We start from the raw sequence: 22,782 nt of genomic DNA, 5'->3' as shown, positions 1-22,782 counted from the left end.
GTGCCCCTGGGCCCTGTGCAGAGGATGCCAGCCTGAGCCTCAGAGGTGAAGAGGCTGCGGTCTGACGCTCACCCCTGCCTGCTTTTCTAGGGGCTCTGGCCCTCGGATTTATTCACCAGACAAAGACCAGACACTCACGCAAGTCACACTAACATCAAACACTCAGTCACACTAATGCTCACACAAACACAGACTCCCACACATGTAGAGTCCACAGGTACACACACACACATGTGTACACACATGCACACACTCCCCACACCCTTCTGTCTAGAACAGTGACCTCATCTCTTACCTAATAAACAGATAAAGTAAATGCCCCTTGCCATAACTTTCCTGCAGGAATTTGCCACGAGCTGGAAAAGAGAGAGAGGTAGCAGGTCAGGGACTGTGGATGGTTGTGGCATGGTGAGAAGCCTCCCTATCCCCCTTCCCATATTTAGCACACACTCACCGACTTGTAAAGGAAGTCCATTTTCTTGAACCCCTGTGCTCCATACACATGGGAATGTTTTCCTACAATTTCATACAGCTACAAGGAAGAAGAAGTGGCTTGGGCTCACAGGCTGTGATAACTATGAGGTGTTCGCAGGCAGTTGAACACAGAAGTACCCATTGCAGGAGACAGTCTTTTGCCTCATGCTTATCAGATTCCAAGGGCCAGACCCTGATGTTGGCCAGCAGCCCACCCTTAGGGAAGGGAAAGCCCTTACACATGTACCTGGGGTATGTAGGTTTAACACAACAATTGTTATTCATTCCTGGAGTAGCTATCTGCTGTCCGGACACTAGGGGTGGGTTAGAGGTCCATCCTCCTGCAACCCTGGGAATGGTGCCTCTGACAGCTTTCCCCATCAAGGCTCACAAGTGGCACCTGGTTACCTGCTCAGAATTACCTTCTCTCTGTTATATTTGTTGAAACCCACAAAGTAAACCGAGCCCTTCATTTTCTGAATCTTCTGAACCTAAGACAAATAAGACTTGGAGTAAAAATACCCAAATACATGCAGTGAAATACTATTAACAATCGGTTGGACTCACTTCGGACTTAATCATCGGTAGTGATGATGGTTCCGGTGGTACAGTGTTCACAGCAATAATCAGGCTGTTAGTACCTGGGTCTGCAGAGGAGGCAGGGAGCATCCTGATCAGTAAAGGCACCCAGAGTGACTCTCCGCAGGCTGCTGGAGCCACAGCACTGCTCCCCACTTCCACCTCCAGAGGAGAGGCACCCGGCCCGAGCACCCACCATCAGGGGTGCCTAGAGGGCTAGCAGCCCAGTCCTGGAGGGAGAAGGGGCCTTAGCCAGGACCCACAGTACAGACACAGCACTGAGCCCTGCTCCAGCTCTTCCTACTGAACCGTCACTATGACCAGACTTACAACCTTTGCCCTGAAAGGTAACTCCAGCTCCTTCACTGGACAAGCATCAGCCTTTCAGATGAGTAAAGGGATGATGGACAGCCAGACTCGACTGTACCAGATGTCCCATAGCACAGTGAAAGCTTGGCTCTGGCTCAGGGCAGCGCCCACAGAAAGTCCTGCTGCATCTGCGGGCCCAGGGGTCCAGAAGGCAAGGTAGAGACTCTCGGGCTGCGGATCCCATGCCCAGCTCAGTGCCTTTCCCCACCAGGCCCACGCTTCATTCCTGGCAAAGGCTACAACCCTACAGTCTAGACAAAGATGGTTCTGGGCAGAGCACAGCCTTCTCCAGTGTTGGAGACACAGTCACAGGGTGACATCAGCCAGAGGGAAGGAACTGAAGGGAAAGGAGCCAGGGCCAGAAATGTGATGGAGACAAAGTGTGGGCAGCAAGAGGGAAATCCAGCACTTTGTTCTAAAATCGGAATCTTGTCTGCTCTAGGTCCCCTGGCTTTTCTGTTTCCTCGTTCAGGCAGCCCAAGTGTAGGTCGAGCACCTCACAGTTACCAAGAACCTAGAGGATATGTGCATAGCCCCATGCTGTTCTGAGAACATCACTGGTGGTTTTCATCCTCACTGCACAGAGGAGGAACCTGTGGCCCAGAGAGGACAGCGCCTTGCTCCAAGAGTCAGTGCTAGGAAGGGGCCAATGAGGGTCTGCACCAGACCTCCCTGAGGCCCAGACCTGGCTCTGTCCCCACACCTGCCCACAGTGAAGTCACCAGGCAGCTTACCTGCATAGAATGCTTTTCGAAGCTGCTCATTTACCTGCAAGGAAATGAAGGAGAGTTGGGGGAGGGCAGTGAGAGGGCCCAGGAATGCTCTAAGTACTCCATAAAACAGAAGTCCTCAGAGCTCTACAGTCAGTACCTCTATAAATCCTGTTTCCATGAAGTTTTCTCCCGTAGGTTTTATTCCCTTCAGTTCGTTAAGAGTAGCTTGTATTTTCTTTCTGAAAAAATCAGAAAAGGTTTGAGGTGTAATTTGGGGCTGACAAAATCAATGCTCAGAAATCAGTTGCATTTCTATACACGAATAATGGGACTGAAGAAAGAGAAATTAGGGAATCCATCCCATTTACAATAGCACCAAAAACCATACGTTACCTTGGAATTAACTTAACCAGAGACGTAAAGGACCTATATTCTAGAAACTATAAATCACTCTTGAAAGACATTGAGGAAGACATAAAAAAAAGGAAAAATATTCCATGCTCATGGATCGGAAGAATTAACATAGTTAAAATGTCCATGCTACCCAGAGCAATCTACACTTTCAATGCTATCCCGATCAAAATACCGAGGACATTTTTAAGGAACTGGTACAAATAGTCCTTAAATTTGTATGGAACCAGAAAAGGCCCCAAATCTCCAAGGAACTGTTGAAAAGGGAAAACAAAGCTGGGGGCGTCACAATGCCGGATTTCGAGCTGTACTACAAAGCTGTGATCACAAAGACAGCATGGTACTGGCACAAAAACAGACACATAGACCAATGGAACAGAATAGAGAACCCAGAAATGGACCCTCGGCTCTTTGGGCAACTAATCTTTGATAAAGCAGGAAAAAACATCTGGTGGAAAAAAGACAGTCTCTTCAATAAATGGTGCTGGGAAAATTGGACAGCTACATGCAAAAGAATGAAACTTGACCACTCTCTCACACCATACACAAAAATAAACTCCAAATGAATGAAAGACCTCGATGTGAGACAGGAATCCATCAAAATTCTAGAGGAGAACATAGGCAGCAAACTCTACGACATCGGCCAAAGCAACCTTTTTCATGACACATCTCCAAAGGCAGGAGAAACAAAAAATAAAATGAACTTATGAGACTTCATCAAGATAAAAAGCTTCTGCACAGCCAAGGAAACAGTAAAAAAAACTACGAGGCAGCCCATGGAATGGGAGAATATATTTGCAAATGACACTACAGATAAAGGACTGGTATCAAGATCTACAAATAACTTCTCAAACTCAATACACGAGAAACAAATAAACAAATCAAAAAATGGGCTGAAGATATGAACAGACACTTTTCCAATGAAGACATACAAATGGCTAACAGACACATGAAAAAATGTTCAAAATCATTAGCCATCAGGGAAATTCAAATCAAAACCACACTGAGATACCACCTTACGCCAGTTAGAATGGCAAAAATTGACAAGGCAAGAAACAACAATTGTTGGAGAGGATGTGGAGAAAGGGGATCCCTCCTACATTGTTGGTGGGAATGCAAGTTGGTACAGCCACTCTGGAAAACAGTGTGGAGGTCCCTTAAAAAGTTAAAAATTGAGCTACCCTATGACCCAGCCATTGCACTACTGGGTGTTTACTCCAAAGATACAGACGTAGTGAAGAGAAGGGCCATATGCACCCCAATTTTCATAGCAGCATTGTCCACAATAGCTAAATCGTGGAAGGAACCAAGATGCCCTTCAACAGATGACTGGATTAAGAAGTTGTGGTCCATATATACAACAGAATATTACTCAGCTATCAGAAAGAACGAATTCTCAACATTTGCTGCAACATGGACGGCACTGGAGGAGATAATGCTAAGTGAAATAAGTCAAGCAGAGAAAGACAATTATCATATGATTTCTCTCATCTATGGAACATAAGAACTAGGAAGATCGGTAGGGGAAGAAAGGGATAAAGAAAGGGGGGGTAATCAGAAGGGGGAATGAAACATGAGAGACTATGGACTATGAGAAACAAACTGAGGGCCTCAGAGGGGAGGGGGGTGGGGGAATGGGATAGACCGGTGATGGGTAGTAAGGAGGGCATGTATTGAATGGTGCACTGGGTGTTATACGCAACTAATGAATCATAGAACTTTACATCAGAAACCAGGGATGTACTGTATGGTGACTAACATAATATAATAAAAAAATCATTAAAAAAATAAAAAGCAGCCCCAAGCTGTCCTGGAGCCACTGTGCAGTGTGTAGACCTGTCTGGCTGGGACAGGACACAAGTCAAATAGCCTGGTCATGACCTATGCCCTCTGTCTTTGATATTTACAGCCTTGCTCAGGCCTCCATTGTCCCCTGTCTGGTGAGCATAGGATGGGAGATGCTGCTTTGCTGGTCCCATGAGTATGGCCTGGCTTTCTCTGTACTCGTCACTGTCTCAGGCACAGAGTCCTGGGGAAACCCCAAAGCCCTGACTTGACCATCCACGGTGAACGTGGGGCACACCCATGGATGTGCCACTGTGAGTCCCCACTCACGATGTGACTGGCAGGGCTGCTAGAAGCTACTGGGTCCCCAGGGAAGGCACACTACCTTCCAACAGGTAAGGCTGAGTTTGGAAAAGTTCATCCTGTGATTGATACTCCTTCCCTGTCCCATCCTCCCCTGCCCCAGACCCCTGAGGTTGACTCGGTCCCCCAAGCTTTTTCCCCTCTGGATTGCTAAAGGAAGTAGCAAGCTGCTTCATGAGAGTGCTAGGGCTCCTGAGTTCATGTGGTCCTGAAGAAAAAGGCCACAGGCTGGGGAAGCGGCCCTGAGGGGGTCCGTGCAGGTGGATGAGCAGGGATCCCCTAGCTGCCACGGGTATGTGGCCAGACAGCCTCTGCGAAGACAGATTTCACAGGTGGGACTGGGACACAGGAGGGGCTGGGGGCTTAGGTTCAGGCCGATCCCATGTGACGAGCTGAGCTGGCACAGCCAGGCTAGGAGAGTGTGGACCCTGAGAAGGCTTCTCGCTGTGGGGAGTGGAGACATTGCTGTGGGGGGACACCTGAGTGCCCAAGGTCCAGCCCTGCCCAGCCCAGCTCAGCCCAGCCCTGCCCAGCCCAGGAGGTGAGGTCTGGGACCCGTGGCCAGTGGAGGCCAAACCAGGCACTGCCCTTCCACCAGAAGCACTCCCTGTCCTCTCTCATCACACACTGGAAGATATGTATTTTGTGAGAGCACCCCCAAGTATGGGGGAACTCTCAGCTCTTCCCAGTGTCTGGCCCAGAAGCCCGAGGCCAGGCATTGTTCTGGCTCCCCTCCTGGGAGTGCTGCCCCTCCAGTCTACTCCCAGCTCTGTCCATGGAAGGGACACCAGGCCCATTGTCCCCTAGCAGTCTCTCTTCATCCTTAATATGTGTCTCAACTCCTTGGAGTCCTCTATCTCTTCCATGTTGTCACCCTCCTGGCCAACACCCTCAGGGGTTCCTAGCCCCTGTGCCACCTGGCTTCTCCAGCATCCTGAACAAACCCCTCTTGGACTGTGTCTCCTTAGCCTATTCAATCTTAGCAGAAAGGGCTCAGAAAGCACCAAGCAAGGTCCCAGCCTTGGTCCCACATTCTCTTCAGACCTTGCAGAGTCACACTTGTATCGAGTAACATTGTCGCCTCCTGGAGTCTCTCTGCATGCCCGGGCCCACCTGGGCTCTCAGCCACAGGCCTCCTCAACTCCTAGGCAGTGGGGCACGTTGGGGAAGGCCCAGTCCCAGGCTGAGCCCAGCTGCAGTCAAGATCCTGTGGGTTTCTCAGGAGCTGTCAGCCTTAGGGCCCTGATCTGAGTGTGAGTTCTCTTCCCAGCTGCACATCTTGTGCCATCCCCAATTTCACATCTTTTCCACTCCCCTGGGCATCACTGCCACTCCTGAACCCTCACCTGGGGAGGACGTCATTATGTTCCCTGCCCAGAGAGGACCAGGAGGCCCTCCCCAAGCCCCCACACAGCTGCTTATATCTGGGCCGCAAACTGCCCACCCCGGAGAAGGCAGAGGTCTTCCTCTCCCCAAGTGCAGCTCCTCCACCAGAACGCCCTGCCCAGCAGCCTTGCATCTCTCTGCCACCTGCCAGAGTCACCCCCAATGAATTTGCTTCCTCCCGCTCATATGCACTCAGGTCTCTCCGTCCTAAATGCACAACCACACATACGCACAAATCCATGCCTCCAGTAGTGCTTGGAGCAGTCAGCCCACTCCCTGCTTGTCCTGGAGTCAGACATGAGAGTGCTGTCTCCATGCACTGACATCACCACCCTGCTGCTCCTGGTTTCTCTCCATGGTACTGTATGGTGCCCCTCTGTCACAAATTCTGGGTCCATCCAGTCCTAAGAGTGCTCAACCTCTTTTTGGTCCTTCACCCTCTCTAAATTGGGTTTCAGTCATTTATGTCCCTGAGAATCTTAATCTTTCAGCCACTCAGAAACTCCATACCTTTCTGTCTTCAGGTTTTTGAGAAAACTGCTTGGCCCACCATGACGCACCTCAATCATTCTATCTCAGCTTGGTGTTCAGGACCCCACTCATTGGCTCCCCTGTCTCAGACCCATTAAGGGACCAAGATCTGCTTCACTGAGACCCATCAACACTTTGATACTTCCCATCCCTTCCGCCCTGGTACTGACGTTGTCTCTTCCTGCCCTGCTGGCCCAGGGCAGAGAGGGACACACAACAGCACATGCCCAACATTGGCAATGTGCATAAATAAGTCACACATCTGTCCTACCCCATACAGGGAGTCCTCACAGGCAGCCTCTTCTAAGAACAAGAAAGAGCACAGAAAGGAGGACTCAGGACATGAGATGACAGGGCTTAGAGAGGCAGGGATGGTCTAGCAGTACATGGTTGGCAATTCTCAGAGCAGCCAGGGGTCAGAGGAAAGTGGGGAGTCAGAGCTTGGGGTCAGGGTGCACAGTGAAGGAATCCCAGGCCAGCCCATGCACACACCAGTGGGTTTCCCACTGTGGTCTCGGGGAACCCCTCAGCTCCCTTGATCTTTCTGGGGTTTCACCCACTATGCCTGCCTTAGCGGTCAATGTGGCACTTGCCTGTCTGTGGTGAGTTTCCTTTGGGTGTAGCTCTGTGAAGAGTAGGTGACTATGGAGATCTTCAGGTTTGGGCTGGGGAGGAAGGACAGCTTGTGAGAAGCCATCGACACAGTCTCAAAGTGAAGCCAGTGACAGTCAGGGAGGGAGTGCATGACAGTTTCCTTGCCCCCACCTCAACTCTTCTCTTTTGGGGCCCACTTTCCAAATCCCACAACTTCCTGTAACTTTAGCAATGAAATTCTGAGGCCTGTGAGATGGACAGCCTTCCTGGAAGAATGTGCGAGAATAGCATCCTGATCCACCCTTACACTCTCTCCAAGACACACACACACACACACACACACACACACACACACACACACACGAGCATGTGCACAGTGCAACTCAAGGAGATAGACAACTTCACTCTCCTGCATGAGGGCCTCCCAAATGGCCTCTCCTCTACTGCAATATATTTTGGATCCCCTTCCCTCTTCCTAACTCCTTCCCCACTTCCCACTCTTCTCAAAAAGTTTTTCTCCCTCTTGATGGCCATTCATATACATCCCTTCATTTCCTCCCCTTGGTCACTGTTTTCTGGTCTACTGACTCTCATTCTTCCTTAGCTAAACTGCTCTTGGTTCTTCTCCCAACTCATTTTACCACTATTATCAGACTTTTCTTCCTGGAGCACAACTTTGATATTGTCAGACCCCTAAATAAGAATCATCTGTGGCTTCCTATAGCTCACAGCAGAAATTTCAAGCCCTATGGCCTGACACTATGAGCCACTGTGTTTTGGCTCCAAGCTGACCCATCTGGCTTCATCTCTCAGCCCTCCCCTGAGTTAACCCTATTCTGCACCCAAATGGACCTCTCACTCCACAAGAAGTCTCCGTGATGGTTCCTGTTACCCTGTTTTTCCCATTCTTCAAGAAATAGATCAAATTTCACATCCCCTGGGAAGCCATCCTTGACTTTTTTCTGTGAATTCTTAACTTTTCCTTAAAGTTGCTGCAAGTCCTTTGCCTTTTCCTTTGGCCCCTGGCATCATTTAATCAAGTGTTTATTTACTACTACTGGTTTGCTTGTTTCCTAATCTGTTAGGTCCTCAAGGGCAGACTGTAGCCCCAGCAACATGGCCTGACTCTCAGGCAGGAGCCAGTCAAAGCTGCCATGACCCAATAGAATGACTGCGATCTGTACTCCTTTCCTGTTTCAAGACACTGCCCTGGGCTCTATGCTCCTGACCCGAGGGATGCTCATGCCCACGGAGCTGAAGAGCTGTGTACTCTGCCTGGCGCAAGCCTACTTTGTGAACCTCTTCATCAGTTCCTCCACAAGTTTGTGAATTTCTTTCCAGGATTCTTTTGCAGTTTCTGACCTGAAAACCAAAACAACATTGATCAGAAGGATTACGTGCCTCCAACAGATAAGCAGCATTTCTGCCTCCCCACCTCTCACAGTCCCTTTAGCAAGCTTATCCCCAGCCCACATAGCTGATGTCTGCCACACACCCTCAGCAACCTTAGTGGGTCACCTTGGTGGTGACTATCATCAGTGTAAGTGATGGGAAGGATGACCACATAGACCCATGCTTGAGGATGAGGGACTTGTGGTGCAAACCCGGATGGCTGGTCATGTTAGATGGGGGTTGTTAGGCAAGGAAGGAAGGAGGATGGAAAAATCCCCAGTGATTCTGATACATTGTTCTCTTGGCTCCCCACTTACCAACACGTCGGTAGAAGCCCTGGCCTCAGCCACAGAGGATGTGCTACTAGGACTATTTTATTTCCCTCTTTCCTATCAGCCTGCAAAGCTGAGCCGCTCTGGAAACAGGAGGACTTTTTCAGCCCCACTGCCAGGGGAGGGGCTGGAATAGGCCCAGGACAGTGCTGTCCTGGTGTCATAATGCTCCAACCAGCAGGGAAGCCACAGGTGCCTCCTGTCCCTACTTTCAGTTTCTTATTCTCTTTGATTCCATGTTAATCCCTGGATAGAGAGTAGGAGTGTACAGAAGGTTGGTGCCTCATGAAGACCCCATCGGCCTAGTTGGGAAGCACTTAACTGTGCCCTAGCTGCCCAGGGTTCAAAGTTCTTAGTAATGCCCTATCTCTGCAGGTCTGCACAATTCCAAATTGTGGAGGCTTATTGACTAAGTGTTTTTGTCGGGGTTCTGTGAATGGTTAGACTGAAACAGGCTGGTGCTGATACCTGGACTCTTTCCCTGGATCTGTGATGGTTCATGCCTTTTCCATGTCGTATGAGTCAGAGAAACCCACAAAGAGGCTCTTCCTTTTCTTCCAATGATCCCTATGTTCATTTACACCCCGAATATCATGTTCACATGTGTTTACATGTGTGTCCCACACATCCAAAAGCATCCTTCTCCACTGCACCATTCCTTCTGCCTCCTCTAAACTGCTTCTGAAACTGTCAATAGATGGTGAGGGAACTAAGGATAGATGATCCTAAGTATGTCAGGATTATCATTCATGGAGCATATATATATGAGGCACATTATATTCATGATTTCCAATTCCAGAACAGCCTTGTAATATCAAAGTTATTTCCATTTTACAGTCGAGAAAACTGAGGCTCTCATAGGTCAAAGAATTTGGCACAATTTCCATGGGTAGCTTGGATCTGAACCCAGATCTAGTTGTAAGGCCCATGCTCTCCCCATTGGACTTGGGAGACTGGGGTGACACTGATGGAGGATAGTTGGAAGAAAGGCAGGCAGGCACAAGTGTCCCCCGCCCTAAGAGGAAACCACCCTTACTAGGATTTTATACCACCCTGGAAGGATCCCTCCACCCTTTCCCATGTGATAGATGACAAAAACCTGAATGGATGACAGGTGCAGGGAGGGTTAATCAGATTAAAACAGCCCACCAACAAGCCCATAAAAACCCGCAGACTTAGAAATCCCCTCAGTGGCAACCCTCTCGGGTCCCCTCCCTCTTTGGGAGCTTTGTACTATCACTTTACTGTGGCTCAATAAACTTTGCTCTGTTTCCCACCATTCTTTGTTTGATCTACCTCTTCATTTTTCAAAGCAACGTGACCAAGAACCATGGGCAATAAAGGTGAAGGACATCCTATAACACTAGGAAAGTTTGGTGGCATTTTAAATCATGCTTCCCCCACTCTTTTTCTAGACTGGTGGCAGTTTGAGTTTTGATCGGTGGTCCAGTTCCAAGTTCTCCTTGAACCAGAGGGAGCAGTGTGGACCTTACTTATAATTATTATGTACATCTCTTCTCTAAACTTGCTGGGCTTAATCTGGGATGTTCAAAAGCAGTTGTGAACACAGATAAATTTAGAAATCTATGCATATGCCCAGCCAGAAGCATATTCTGTAAAGACCTTAAGCTTTCACCTTGGGTTGATCCCTAGGCTCAGAGCAAGCCTAGCTAAATGGTAAAGGAATGCCCACTAAATAACATCTGCAATATTGGAAGAGGTGCTCGTGTGTGTGTGTGTGTGTGTTTAATATTGTGGTGTTTTTCTATTTGGTTCAGACTGCTGGCATTCAAAGGAATCTCTGTCAAAACATTAGCTGAAAATTAGCTAAAGGAACAGAAACTCCAGTGTCCCCACACATGATACATTTTTTGAAAAAGTAATTTGGAAAAATCTCAAAACAAATGAACTTCTACACATGTCTATAATAACAAACAAGAGCAAAACACCCCTGAGACCAGTGAGAAATTCATTTTTTCAAGAAAATCTTATTTTTACAGTTACTACATTATAATAATAAAGAATTACTCAGCCATCAGAAAGAACGATTACCCAACATGTGCAGCAACATGGATGGGACTGGAGGAGATTATGCTAAGTGAAATAAGTCAAGCAGAGAAAGACAATTATCATATGGTTTCACTCATTTATGGAACATAAGAAGTAGCAGGAAGATTGGTAGAAAGAATGAAGGGGGAGGGGTAAACAGAAGGTGGAATGAACCATGAGAGACTATGGACTCTGGGAAACAAACTGAGGGCTTCAGAGGGGAGGAGGGTGGGGGACTGGGATAGGCCGGTGATGGGTATTAAGGAGGGCACGTATTGCATGGTACACTGGGTGTTATATGCAAATAATGAATCATGGAACATTACATCAAAAACTAAGGATGTACTGTATGGTGACTAAGATAACATAATAAAAAATTATTATACAAAAGAACAACCGAATTTTCAACTACAGTAAAAATCACAAAATGTACAAAGAAATAGAAGAACAATGTTCACTCAAAGAACTAAATAAATTTTCCTTGAGGAAGTAAAGGCATCAGACTACGGCTGCTATAGCCACTCTGGAAAACAGCGTGGAGCTTCTCCAAGAAGTTAAAAATAGAGCTACTTTATGACCCAGCAATTGCACTACTGGGTATTTACCCCAAAGATATAGATGGAGTGAAATGAAGGGGCACCTGCACTCCAATGTTCATAGCAGCAACGTCCACAATAGCCAAATTGTGGAAAGAGCTAAGATGTCCTTCGACAGATGAATGCATAAAGAAGATGTGGTATATATACACCATGGAATATTACTCAGCCATCAGAAATGATGAATACTTACCATTTACATTGATGTACCTGGAACTGGAGGGTATTATGCTAAGTGAAATAAGTTAATCAGAGAAGGGTGATTATCATATGGTTTCACTCATATGTGGAATATAAGAAACAGTACAGAGGATCATAGGGGAAGGGAGGGAAATCTGAATGGAAGTCATCAGAGAGGGAGAAACACCATGAGAGACTCTTAACTATAGAAAACAAACTGAGGGTTGCTAATGGGGAGGTGGACGGGGGATGGGGTAACGGGGTGATGGGCATTAAGGAGGGCATGTGATGCGATGAGCGTTGGGTGTTATATGCAACTGATAAATTATTGAACACTACATCTGAAACCAATGATGTACTACTATATGTTTGCTAATTGAATTTAAATTAAAAAAGAGACTTAAAGCAACTATCCTAAGTATATACTCAAGGTAAAAATCAATTAAGCCAATGAAAAACTATATAAAGGATCTGAGGAGACATTTTTCCAAAGAAGATAGTCAAATGGCTAAGTGTTCCATGTAAAGGTGTTCAGCATCACTCATCACCAGGGAAACTTAAATCAAAACTGCAATGAGATATCGGCTCATACCTGTTAGAATGGCTATCATCAGAAAGACCAAAGATAACAAATGCAGTGAGAATGTGGAGAAAATCTTCCCCCAGGCACAAAGAAGCAAATTGAAGATAGTATAATACTTAGAGGATGGGTCAGCCCCTTGGTATCTTTCAGACTGCAATCCAGTTCTTTGAGGAATAAAAACAATGACACTCATCTTACAAACTGAGTCTTTACAAGAACGGAAAGATACTCTAGAAGTTCAAAGCCCACCTATCCTCTGCACCAGTCCCAAGGGAGTACAGTACCAAACACCAGTTACCAATCCCCAGGAGGGAACTCTTAACACTTCTGATCAGTGCATCTTGGTATTAGAGTTACCAAGGAAAACACAATAGTCAAGCACCGGATGGAACAATGCTTTACTGACATAAAGAGAGAGGACAAGATCAACTTCACTAGTGGGCACTTGTCCCCATGTCCAGTGGGTCTCTCCTGGTGGCTAAGGCATGGTGACTGGCCTAAGCACACCTCTCCTGCCGTAGTGGAAGGAATCTTGCCTCTCTCCACAGAAGATAGGTATAACAATGGATTGGCCAGGTGCCATATGATGCATATCCTTTAAGCAGAGACAAAAGAATATTTAGAAAGTTAAACAAACAACAATATATCCAGTCAAAGTGATAAGCCTGAGGGGCTGTATGGGCTTTTTATCTCTTTGTGTCAGGAAGTACTCCAGATCTAAGGTCTATTCTCATGTGGCTGAATGGGGGTTAAAAGACTGCACACATGGGGCGCCTGGGTGGCTCAGTAGTTAAGCGTCTGCCTTCGGCTCAGGGCATGATCCCGGGGTCCTGGGATCGAGCCCCGCATCAGGTTTCCTGCTCTGCTGGGAGCCTGCTTCTTCCTCTCCCAGTCCCCCTGCTTGTGTTCTCTCCCTCACTGGCTATCTCTCTCTGTGTCAAATAAATAAATAAAATCTTTAAAAAAAAAAAAAAGACTGCACACATACAGACTGCCTTTTCCAAATAATTTCCAAAGAAGATAAAATACTGAAACAATTTGATAACATAGGTTTATCTTCTTTTGGCTTATTAGAGAGGAACTAAAGATATTTGGGTTTGTTCATAAAGATGTGCCACACTGAAAAAATTCCTATGAGGAAGGATACACTTCCAGAAATTATGAAATGTATTCATAAATCTGCCAATCTACAGATTGCTTCTGTAACAGTCTATAAATGCTTACTTCTTGGGTTTTCACTAGAAATTAAGGTTTCTAAGGGTGAATTATTCTTTTTTTTAAGATTTTATTTATTTATTCGATAGAGATAGAGACAGACAGTGAGAGAGGGAACACAAGCAGGGGGAGTGGGAAAGGAAGCAGCAGGGGTCCAGCGGAGGAGCCTGACGTGGGGCTTGATCCCAGAACGCCGGGATCACGCCCTGAGCCGAAGGCAGACACTTAACGACTGAGCCACCCAGGCACCCCAAGGGTGAATTATTCTAATCAACATATGTAATTAGAGCCACTAGAAATAATAAAGAAAATGACTCCACACAGGAAGAATAGGATGTGTTTTTGGTAAGATAAGTTATGAGTCATGGAAAGGTACTTTTGTTAAGGGAAAAAGTAAATCGGTTTAAAGGAGAATAACTACTCATTTGGAATGAAAAAAGGAGGAATAACGGTTAAAACTAAATGGAACTAAAAAGAAGGAAGAGAGAAAAAAATCACCTGTGGTCCAGGTGGTTAAAATTGACTAAATTTGTTATAACAACTTTAAAAATTAGCTTTGAAACCAAGAGTGTGCCTGTACAAAATTAAAACATAATTCTCTTTCATTTGTCAAAGAAAGTTTTCTTGGACTATTGGTGTACTCTTAACAAGAGATTATTAAAGATTGTTCTTTATCCTTTTTGTAATCTATCTTCAAAACAAATATTCTGTGCTTACCAAAATATTTTCCTGTGTTTCATGTTGCCATTTTCAGGCCTTTGATTACTTGGGAGAATTGAGGCTCCTCTATTGAAAGAGCTAAGGCTTTTTATAAGAGTTATGGTTTTTCACAACTAGGTAACTGTGTTTGCCTTAGAAATCTTTGTCACTTTGTTTGAATAGATAACCCAGATCATATTTAATCAAGTGTTAATGCCTTTTGGTTTTTAAAAATTATTTAAATTCAATTAGCCAGCACACTGTGCATCATTAGTTTCAGATGTAGTGTTCAACGATTCATCAGTTGCATATAACACCCAGTGCTCCACATCATGTGCCCTCTTTAATGCCCATTACCCAGTTACCCCATCCCTCACCCACCTCCCCTTCAGCAACCCTCAGTTTGTTTCCCATAGTTAAGAGTCTCTCACGGTTTGTTTCCCTCTCTGATTTCCCTTGCCTTTGGAGACGTTTCTAGCAAGAAGTTGCTGTGTCTGAGGTCGAAGAGTTTGCTGCCTGTGCTCTCCTTTAGGATTTTGACGGATTCCTGTCTCCCGTCTAGGTCTTTCATCCATTTTGAGTTTATCTTTGTGTATGGTGTAGGTCCAGTTTCATTCTTCAGCATGTGACTGTCCAATTTTCCCAGCATCATTTATGTAAGAGACTGTTCTTTTTCCACTGGATATTCCTCCCTACTTTGTCAAAGATTAGTTAACTATCGAGTTGAGGGTCTATGTCTGGGTTCTCTATTCTGTTCCATTGGTCTATGTGTCTGTTTTTGTGCCAGTACCATGCTGTCTTGATGATCACAGCTTTGCAATATAGCTTGAAATCAGGCTTTGTGATGCGGCCAGCATTGGCTTTCTTTTCCAACATTTCCTTCGCTATTCAGGGCCTTTAAGATTATTTGTTCCAGGTGTGTGAAAACAGTTGACGATATTTTGATAGGGATTGCATTGAATGTGTAGATTGCTCTGGGTAGTATAAATATTTTAACAATGTTTATTCTTCCAGTTCATGAGCATGGAATGTTTTTGTGTCTGCCTCAATTTCTTTCATAAGTGTTCTGTAGTTTTTAGAGTACAGATCCTTTACCTCTTTGGTTAAGTACATTCCTAGGTATCTTATGGTCTTTGGTGCAATTGTAAATGGGATTGATTCCTTAATTTCTCTTTCTTCAGTCTCATTTTTAGTGTATAGAAATGCAACTGATTTCTGTGCATTGATTTTGTATCCTGCCACATTGTTGAATTCCTGTATGAGTCTAGCAATTTTGGGGTGGAGTCTTTTGGGTTTTCCACATAAAGTATCATGTCATCTGCAAAGACTGAGAGTTTGACTTCTTCTTTGCCAATTTGAATGCCTTTGATTTCCTTTTGCTGTCTGATTGCTGAGGCTTGGACTTCTAGTACTATGTTGAACAATAATGGTGAGAGTGGGCATCCCTGTCCTGTTCCCAACCTTAGGGTAAAACCTCTCTGTTTTTCCCCATTGAGAATGATTTTGGCTGTGGGGTTTTTGTAGATGGCTTTTATGATATTGAGGTATGTTCCCTCTACCCCTACACTGTGAAGAGTTTTAATCAAGAAAGGATGTTGTATTTCGTCAAATGCTCTTTCTGCATCAATTGAGAGAATCATATGATTCTTGTCCTTACTTTTATTAATGTGATGTATCACATTGATTGATTTTTGAGTGTTGAACCACCCTTGCAGTCCAGGAATAAATCCCACTTGGTTTGGTGAATAATCCTTTTAATGTACTGTTGGATCCTTTTGGCTAGTATGGGTGAGTATTTTCACATCCATGTTCATTAGGGATATTTGTCTGTAATTCTCCTTTTTGTTGGGGTCTTTGTCTGGTTTTGGGATCAAGGTGATGCTGGCCTCATAGAAGGGGTTTGGAAATTTTCCTTCCGTTTCTATTTTTTGAAACAGCTTCAGTAGAATAGGTATTATTTCTTCTTTAAACGTTTGGAAGAATTCCCCTTGGAAGCCATCTGGCCCTGGACACTTGTTTTTTGGGAGGTTTTGATTACTGCTTCAATTTTCCTGCTGGTTATGGGTCTGTACAGATCTTCTATTTCTTCCTGTTTCAGTTTTGGTAGTTTATTAATTTCCAGGAATGCACCCATTTCTTCCAAATTGCCTAATTTGTTGGCATATAGTTGCTCATAATACATTCTTAAAATTCATTGTATTTCATTGGTGTCAGTCGTGATCTCTCCTCTTTCATTCATGACTTTATAACTTGGGTCCTTTCTCTTTTCTTTTTGATAATCTGGATAGGGTTTTACTGATCTTATTAATTCTTTCAATGAAACAGCTTCTAGTTTCACTGATCTATTCTACTGTTCTTCTGGTTTCTATTTCATTGATATCTGTTCTAATCTTATTTCTCTTCTCCTGCTTGGTTTAGGCTTTATTTGCTGTTCTTTCTCCAGCTCCTTTAGGTGTAAGGTCATTGTGTATTTGAGATTTGTGTATTTGTGTATTTGAGATTTTTCCAATTTTTTGAGAGAGGCTTGGATTGCAAGCCTTAGTACCCTTAGTACCGCCTTTCCCCTTAGTACCGCCTTTCCTGTATCCCAAAGGTTTTGAACAGTTGTGTTTTCATTTTCATTTGTTTCTATGAATTTTTAAAATTCCTCTTTAATTTCCTGGTTGACCCATTCATTCTTTTTTAAAAATTAACATATAATGTATTATTTGTTTCAGGGGTACAGGGCTGTGATTCATCAGTCTTACACAATACACAGTGCTCACCACAACAAATACCCTCTCCAATGTCCATCACCAGGCCACCCCATCACCCCATCCCCTCCCCTCCAGCAACCCTCAGTTTGTTTCCTGAGATTAAGAGTCTCTTCTGGTTTGTCTCCCTCTCTGGTTTCATCTTCTTTCATTTTTCCCTCTCTTCCCCTATGATCCTCTGCCTTCTTTATTAAATTCCACATATCAGTAAGAGCATATGATAATTGCCTTTCTCTGATTGACTTATTTTGCTTAGCATAATACCCTCTAGTTCCATCTACATTGTTGCAAATAGCAAGATTTCATTTTTTGATGGCTGCATAATATTCCATTGTGTGTATATATCACATCTTCTTTATCCATTCATCTGTTGATGGACATTTGGGCTCTTTCCATAGTTTGGCTATTGTGGACATTGCTGCTATATGTTTACATTGGGGTGCAGGTGCCCCTTCGGATCACTACATTTGTATCTTTAGGGTAAATACCCAGTAGTGCAATTGCTGGGTCATAGGGTAGCTCTACTTTCAACTTTTTGAGGAGCCTCCATACTGTTTTCCAGGGTAGCTGCACCAGCTTGCATTCCCACTGATAGTGTAGGAGGGTTCCCCTTTCTCCATTCATTCTTTAGTAGAATGCTCTTTAACCTCCAAGTGTTGGAGTTCCTTCCAAATTTCCTCTTATGACTGAGTTCAAGTTTCAAAGCACTGTGTTCTGAAAATATGCAAGGAATAATCCCAGTCTTTGGGTGTCAGTTGAGACCTGATTTGTGATCCAGTATGTGATCCATTCTGGAGAAAGTTACATGTGCACTCGAGAAGAATGTGCATTCTGTTGTTTCAGGATGGAATGCTCTGTATATATCTATGAAGTCCACCTGGTCCAATGCCTCATTTAAAGCCCTTGTTTCCTTGTTTATCTTCTGGTTAGGTGATCTGTCCATTGCTGTGAGTGGGGTATAGAAGTTCCCTACCATTATTATATTATTATCTATGTGTTTCTTTGATTTGGTTATTAATTGGTTGATATAATTGGCTGCTCCCAAATTAGGAGCATAAATATTTAGAATTGTTAGATCTTTTTGTTGGGTAGATCCTTTAAGTATGATATAGTGTCCCTCTTCTTCTCTTACTACAGTCTTTGGTTTAATATCTAATTTGTTTGATATGAAGATTGCTATCCCAGCTTTCTTTCGAGGTACATTAGCACGATAAATGATTCTCCACCCCCTCATTTTCAGTCTGGAGGTGACTTTAGGTCTAAAGTGAGTCTCTTGTACACAGCCTATGGATGGGTCTTACTTTTTTATCCAATCTGATACTCTGTGTCCTTTGATTGGGGCATTTAGCCCATTTACATTCAAAGTAACTATTGAAAGATATGAATTTAGTGCCATGTATTACCTGTAAAGTCCCTGTTTCTGTAGATTGTCTGTTTCTTTCTGGTTTATGTTACTCTTAGGCTCTGTCCTCACTTACAGGATTCCCCCCCTCCCTTAGTATTTCTTGCAGGGCTGGCTTGGTGGTCACATATTCTTTCAGTTTCTGTTTATCCTGGAAGCTCTTTATCTCTCCTTCCATTCTGAATGACATCCTTGCTGGATAAAATATTCTTGGCTGCATGTTTTTCTTTTTTAGTACCCTGAATATATCATGACAGCCCCTTCTGGCCTGCCATGTCTCTGTAGATAGGTCTGATGCAAGTCTAATGATGTTCCTACCTCTGTAGGTTATGAACCTCTTTTTCTCGAGCTTCTTTCAGGATTTTCTCTTTATCTCTGAAATCTGCAAGCTTTACTATTATATGTCGGGGTGTTGATCTATTTTTATTGATTTGGGGAGGGGTCCTCTCTACCTCTTGGATAGGAATGCTAGTTTCCTTCCCCAGATTAGGGAAGTTTTCAGCTATGATTTGCTCAAATACATCTTCTGGCCCTCTCTTTCTGTCTTCACCCTCAAGCACCCCAATAATTCTGATGTCGGTAGGTTTTGTAGCATCACTGATTTCTTAAAGCCTCTCTTCATGCCTTTTAGTTGTTTTTCTCTCTTTACCTCAGCTTCCTTCCTTTCCATCAATTTGTCTTCTGTGTCACTGACTCTCTCTTCTGCCTCATTTACCCTAGCTGCTAGAGCATCCAATTTAGACTGCATCTCAGTTAGAGAATTTTTAATTTTGGCTTAATTAAATCTCCTTTCTGCACTAAGAGATCCTTGAGTGTCTTTTATGTTTTTTTCCAGTCCTACTAGTAACTTTATAATTGTTATCTTGAGTTCCAGGTCTGACATCCAGAGAGTATAACCTCTTTCTTTTGTTGTGAATTCCTCCTCCTAGTCATTTTTCCCAGAGAAGAATGGATGAACGAGTGAACAGAATCAAAAATACCAACCATGACTCAAGAAAATACACACTAGACAAATCCAAAGAGGTCAGAAACCAAAACAGAAAAGCAAAAGAATAAGCAAAAGAAAAATGAAAAACAGGGAGTGAGGGGGGCTGGGGGAGGGGAAGAGAGAATATAATCTCATGGGGTGGACAAAACAGGGTGATCCACTTGTTCCTGAATGTATTTTGGTCTATGTATTAGAAGAAACTAAATCCCAAAATTGTAAAGAAAGCAAAACTTATATATATACAAAAATAAAATTAAATAGAGTGAAAGGAAGCCAAAAATGATGATGCATCTATAAAATGTAAATGTAAAAAATGAAAGTTAAAAAAAGACTTAAAAACAAAGTGTTGGTAAAATAAGAAAGTAGTTGAAAAGGGAAAAAAGAGAAAAAAGAAATGGAGAATTTTAAACTGAAAGATAAACGAATCATGAGGAAAAAAACCTCAAAGTCTGTATACTATTTTCCCCTAGCACTGGAGTTTTACATTCTTGTGGGGTTTATAAACTTGCTGTGCACCTCTTCTTCCAGTTGGTCTTCTGAGGGAGGGTACTGCTGTGCTGCTTCTTAGATGTCTTTGCCTGGGTGGAGTTGCCCCGCCCCTTGCCAGGGGGCTGGGCTCAGTGTAAGCTGGTCCTCTGAGTGGCGTTTGTTCCCTGAAGGCTTTCCGTGCCTCTTCAGAGGATCAAAATGAAACTGGCTGCACCTGATTTCCAACCCCAGGGGTGAAAGACATGGTCCCCTCTCTTTAGTATACCCTCTGGGATAAATGGTCTTCACTTTTGTGTGTGCTGAACTCTGCAGACTCCGTGGTGCATGCCCACAGCGATCCTCCAGGGGGAAGTCGTAGGGTCCAGCATTATTGCTCTTGTACAGCCCTGGTGCTGAAAGCAGTTACCAGATCGTGTGCGCACCCATTCCACCCCTCCCAGGGGATGGTGGAGGGTCTCTGTTTTCCAGTCTTCTGCAGGGTCCACAGGCAGACCAGTCACCTGACTGGCCCAGCTTGCAGTTTATGGCAAATTGAACTGAGAGCCCCCTCCTGGGCTCACTGACCATGACCAGTTTCCCTGCTCCACTGCTTGGGAACTCGACCTGCTCAGGCACCCTTGTTAATTCTGTGACTCCGGGGATCCTGAGACCACACTGTCCCACCTAGAAATCTTCCCATTTCATCCCCTGAGCACCTTTCAGGCAGGGATGTCTCTCACTGGAGCAGATTTCTAAGGGTTCTGATTTTATCCTCTGGGGCTATATCACTTTCTGGTAGCCAGCTTACAGAGGTTCCCTCCCCCCTCCATTTATCTTCTGATATCTCCCCTCAGATTCATTTCTCTGCGCCTCCTACCTTGCAAAAAGTGGTCGCTTTTCTACTTGCAGAGTTCCAGATATCCTTTTCCTACATCTCAGGTTGAATTCATGGGTGTTCAGAATGATTTGATAGTTATCTAGCTAAATTCAAGGGACCAGATGAAACGAGGTCCCCTACTCTTCCACCGTCTTTCCTCCACCATTGCGATATCCGATTTTTTAAATAAACTTCTCTTAATCAATTTCAAAATAAGTCTTTTTGACCTCAAAATAACTTTGGGATATTTAAGAGGGTCCCTGGAACATCTCAAAATATTTTTTCTCTCTCCTTATAAGTGAGACATGTTAAACTAATTATGCTAGTTTGACATGTTGAATTACAAGGGAAGCCTTGTCAAAGAAGAAGATATGTTAAACCCTTTTTAGATTGTATTTGTATGGAACTATGTTATTAAGGTAAGCGTTCCAGAAATTGTATGGAATTCCTTGAAATCAATGTCTTGGTATTATGTTATCAGTCATAATTCTAATTATGATCTTAAAATGTATGTCACAGAAAAATGAAATTTCCTTGTCAATTGCATTGTAATGAACCCTCATTAGAGCTTTAATATTGGCTGCTTTTAAGCTTTGAAGTCTTTTGACATTTATAGACAGTTATTGCTTTACACTTGTGCTTTTGCAGAAGTAGTTTCTCTTCAAAGAGATTTATGGAAAGGACCCTTTCTGATAACTTTCCAGGGTCAAGTTTCAGATAACTTTAAGATGAGATCACTGAACTGCGGAAGAATTTTCTGAATGCTAATGGAGAAACTGATGGAATCATAAAATTTCTAACTCAAGAAACATTAATCAAGAATTAATTACATAGGACTAGAAGAACTCATGGGGATTATTATCAATGTATGACCTTTTTTTTCAAGCATTGTTGGTTTTTCTGTTTCCCCCCAGATTTAAGGAGTCCTTTTTACTTTCTTTTAATCTACCTATAATTTATAGAAATTCAGTAAACAAACTCTTGACTGAAAATAAAATATCTTTTTCTCTCTAGCTGATCCCTCTATTCTTCAGAAATTCTTATTGAGTATTCTTTTTTAAAAAGATTATTTATTTATTTATTTATTTATTTATTTATTTATTATTCTGAGAGAGTGAAGGGAGGGGTAGAGGTGGAGAGGGAGAGAATCCCAAGCAGACTGTGCAGAGCCAGATGCGGGGCTTGATCTCAGGACTCTGAGATCATGACCTGAGCCAAAACCAAGAGTTGGATGCTCAACTGACTGAGCCACCCAGGTGCCCCTTGAGTAGTCTTACTTTACATGATGATATAGGTATTTGTGTAAGCTACATAAGAATCTGATTTCCTTCTGACAGGATGAAATCAGGGAAGTGATTGGTTTGGCTTCTTAGCTTTAAAAAATCTAATCACAAAACCACAAAAAACAACAATGACAAAATCTAATCAAAGATTCCTTATTACCAGATTTAAAAACCAGGTGGACCTTAATGGAAACAATAAGTCCTCTTAGATATCATCAAAGCTTTAACTGGTATATCATATCTGAGATTATGCATAAAATCATTATTCTTCCTGCACTTATGGAAATAGTTAAGCCCAGTTTAATGAGACTAGAGTGATTTTGCAAACAAATTAGTCTTACTGAGATTATTTTCGCTAGAAATTTGGATAGAGGTAGAGAGGAAGATTATGTTTCAGTAAAAACTATAACACACCCTCATGGATATCAGATTCTAGCTAGACCTGTTCATTGTCTTTGAGGTGTTGCCATCTACCTGTAAAATGTAATGGATCCTAAATTCTTCTGCTTTCCTCCAATATCCATCTACAGTTCTCTAATCTAATGCTTCCAATTTTCTCCCATCCTTCTGGTTTAGAATCACTAAGATCAAACCTGCTCTTTTCCCAAAGCCCTGCAAACTGAGCTGGATAACTTGATATAAACATCACAGAAATCAACACAATGGCTCATGCACAGAAAACGTGTGTGTGTTGCTGGGTAGGCCACTCAGAACAATCATTTGAACACTCATTGACATCACGAGGAACATTCAAACTACA

General features: G+C 43.6%; 1 protein-coding gene across 3 annotated transcripts in view; it reads right to left on the bottom strand.

Moving 5' to 3' along the window:
* The window catches only part of LOC125282779 (anthrax toxin receptor-like), a 53,886-nt gene that overhangs the window by 20,913 nt on the left and 10,191 nt on the right, over positions 1 to 22,782 (bottom strand). The window contains exons 2-9 of one of the 3 annotated variants that reach the window (XM_048219235.2): positions 8,496 to 8,567; positions 7,205 to 7,276; positions 2,293 to 2,374; positions 2,157 to 2,190; positions 1,042 to 1,121; positions 897 to 965; positions 455 to 532; positions 296 to 356 (exon numbers count right to left, since the gene is read on the bottom strand). In XM_048219235.2, coding sequence (XP_048075192.1) covers positions 296 to 356; positions 455 to 532; positions 897 to 965; positions 1,042 to 1,121; positions 2,157 to 2,190; positions 2,293 to 2,374; positions 7,205 to 7,276; positions 8,496 to 8,512 — 493 coding nt within the window. In that variant the 5' untranslated portion in view covers positions 8,513 to 8,567. The remainder of the gene's footprint in view (positions 1 to 295; positions 357 to 454; positions 533 to 896; positions 966 to 1,041; positions 1,122 to 2,156; positions 2,191 to 2,292; positions 2,375 to 7,204; positions 7,277 to 8,495; positions 8,568 to 22,782) is intronic. The other 2 variants (XM_048219236.2, XM_057308699.1) reach the window with 2 other exon arrangements.

The sequence above is a fragment of the Ursus arctos genome, unplaced genomic scaffold (assembly GCF_023065955.2).
Source record: "Ursus arctos isolate Adak ecotype North America unplaced genomic scaffold, UrsArc2.0 scaffold_7, whole genome shotgun sequence".
In the NCBI taxonomy this organism is placed as follows: Eukaryota; Metazoa; Chordata; class Mammalia; order Carnivora; family Ursidae; genus Ursus; species Ursus arctos.
The sequence above is the reverse complement of the archived record's forward strand: the minus strand, read 5'-3'. Positions and strand labels throughout refer to the sequence as shown.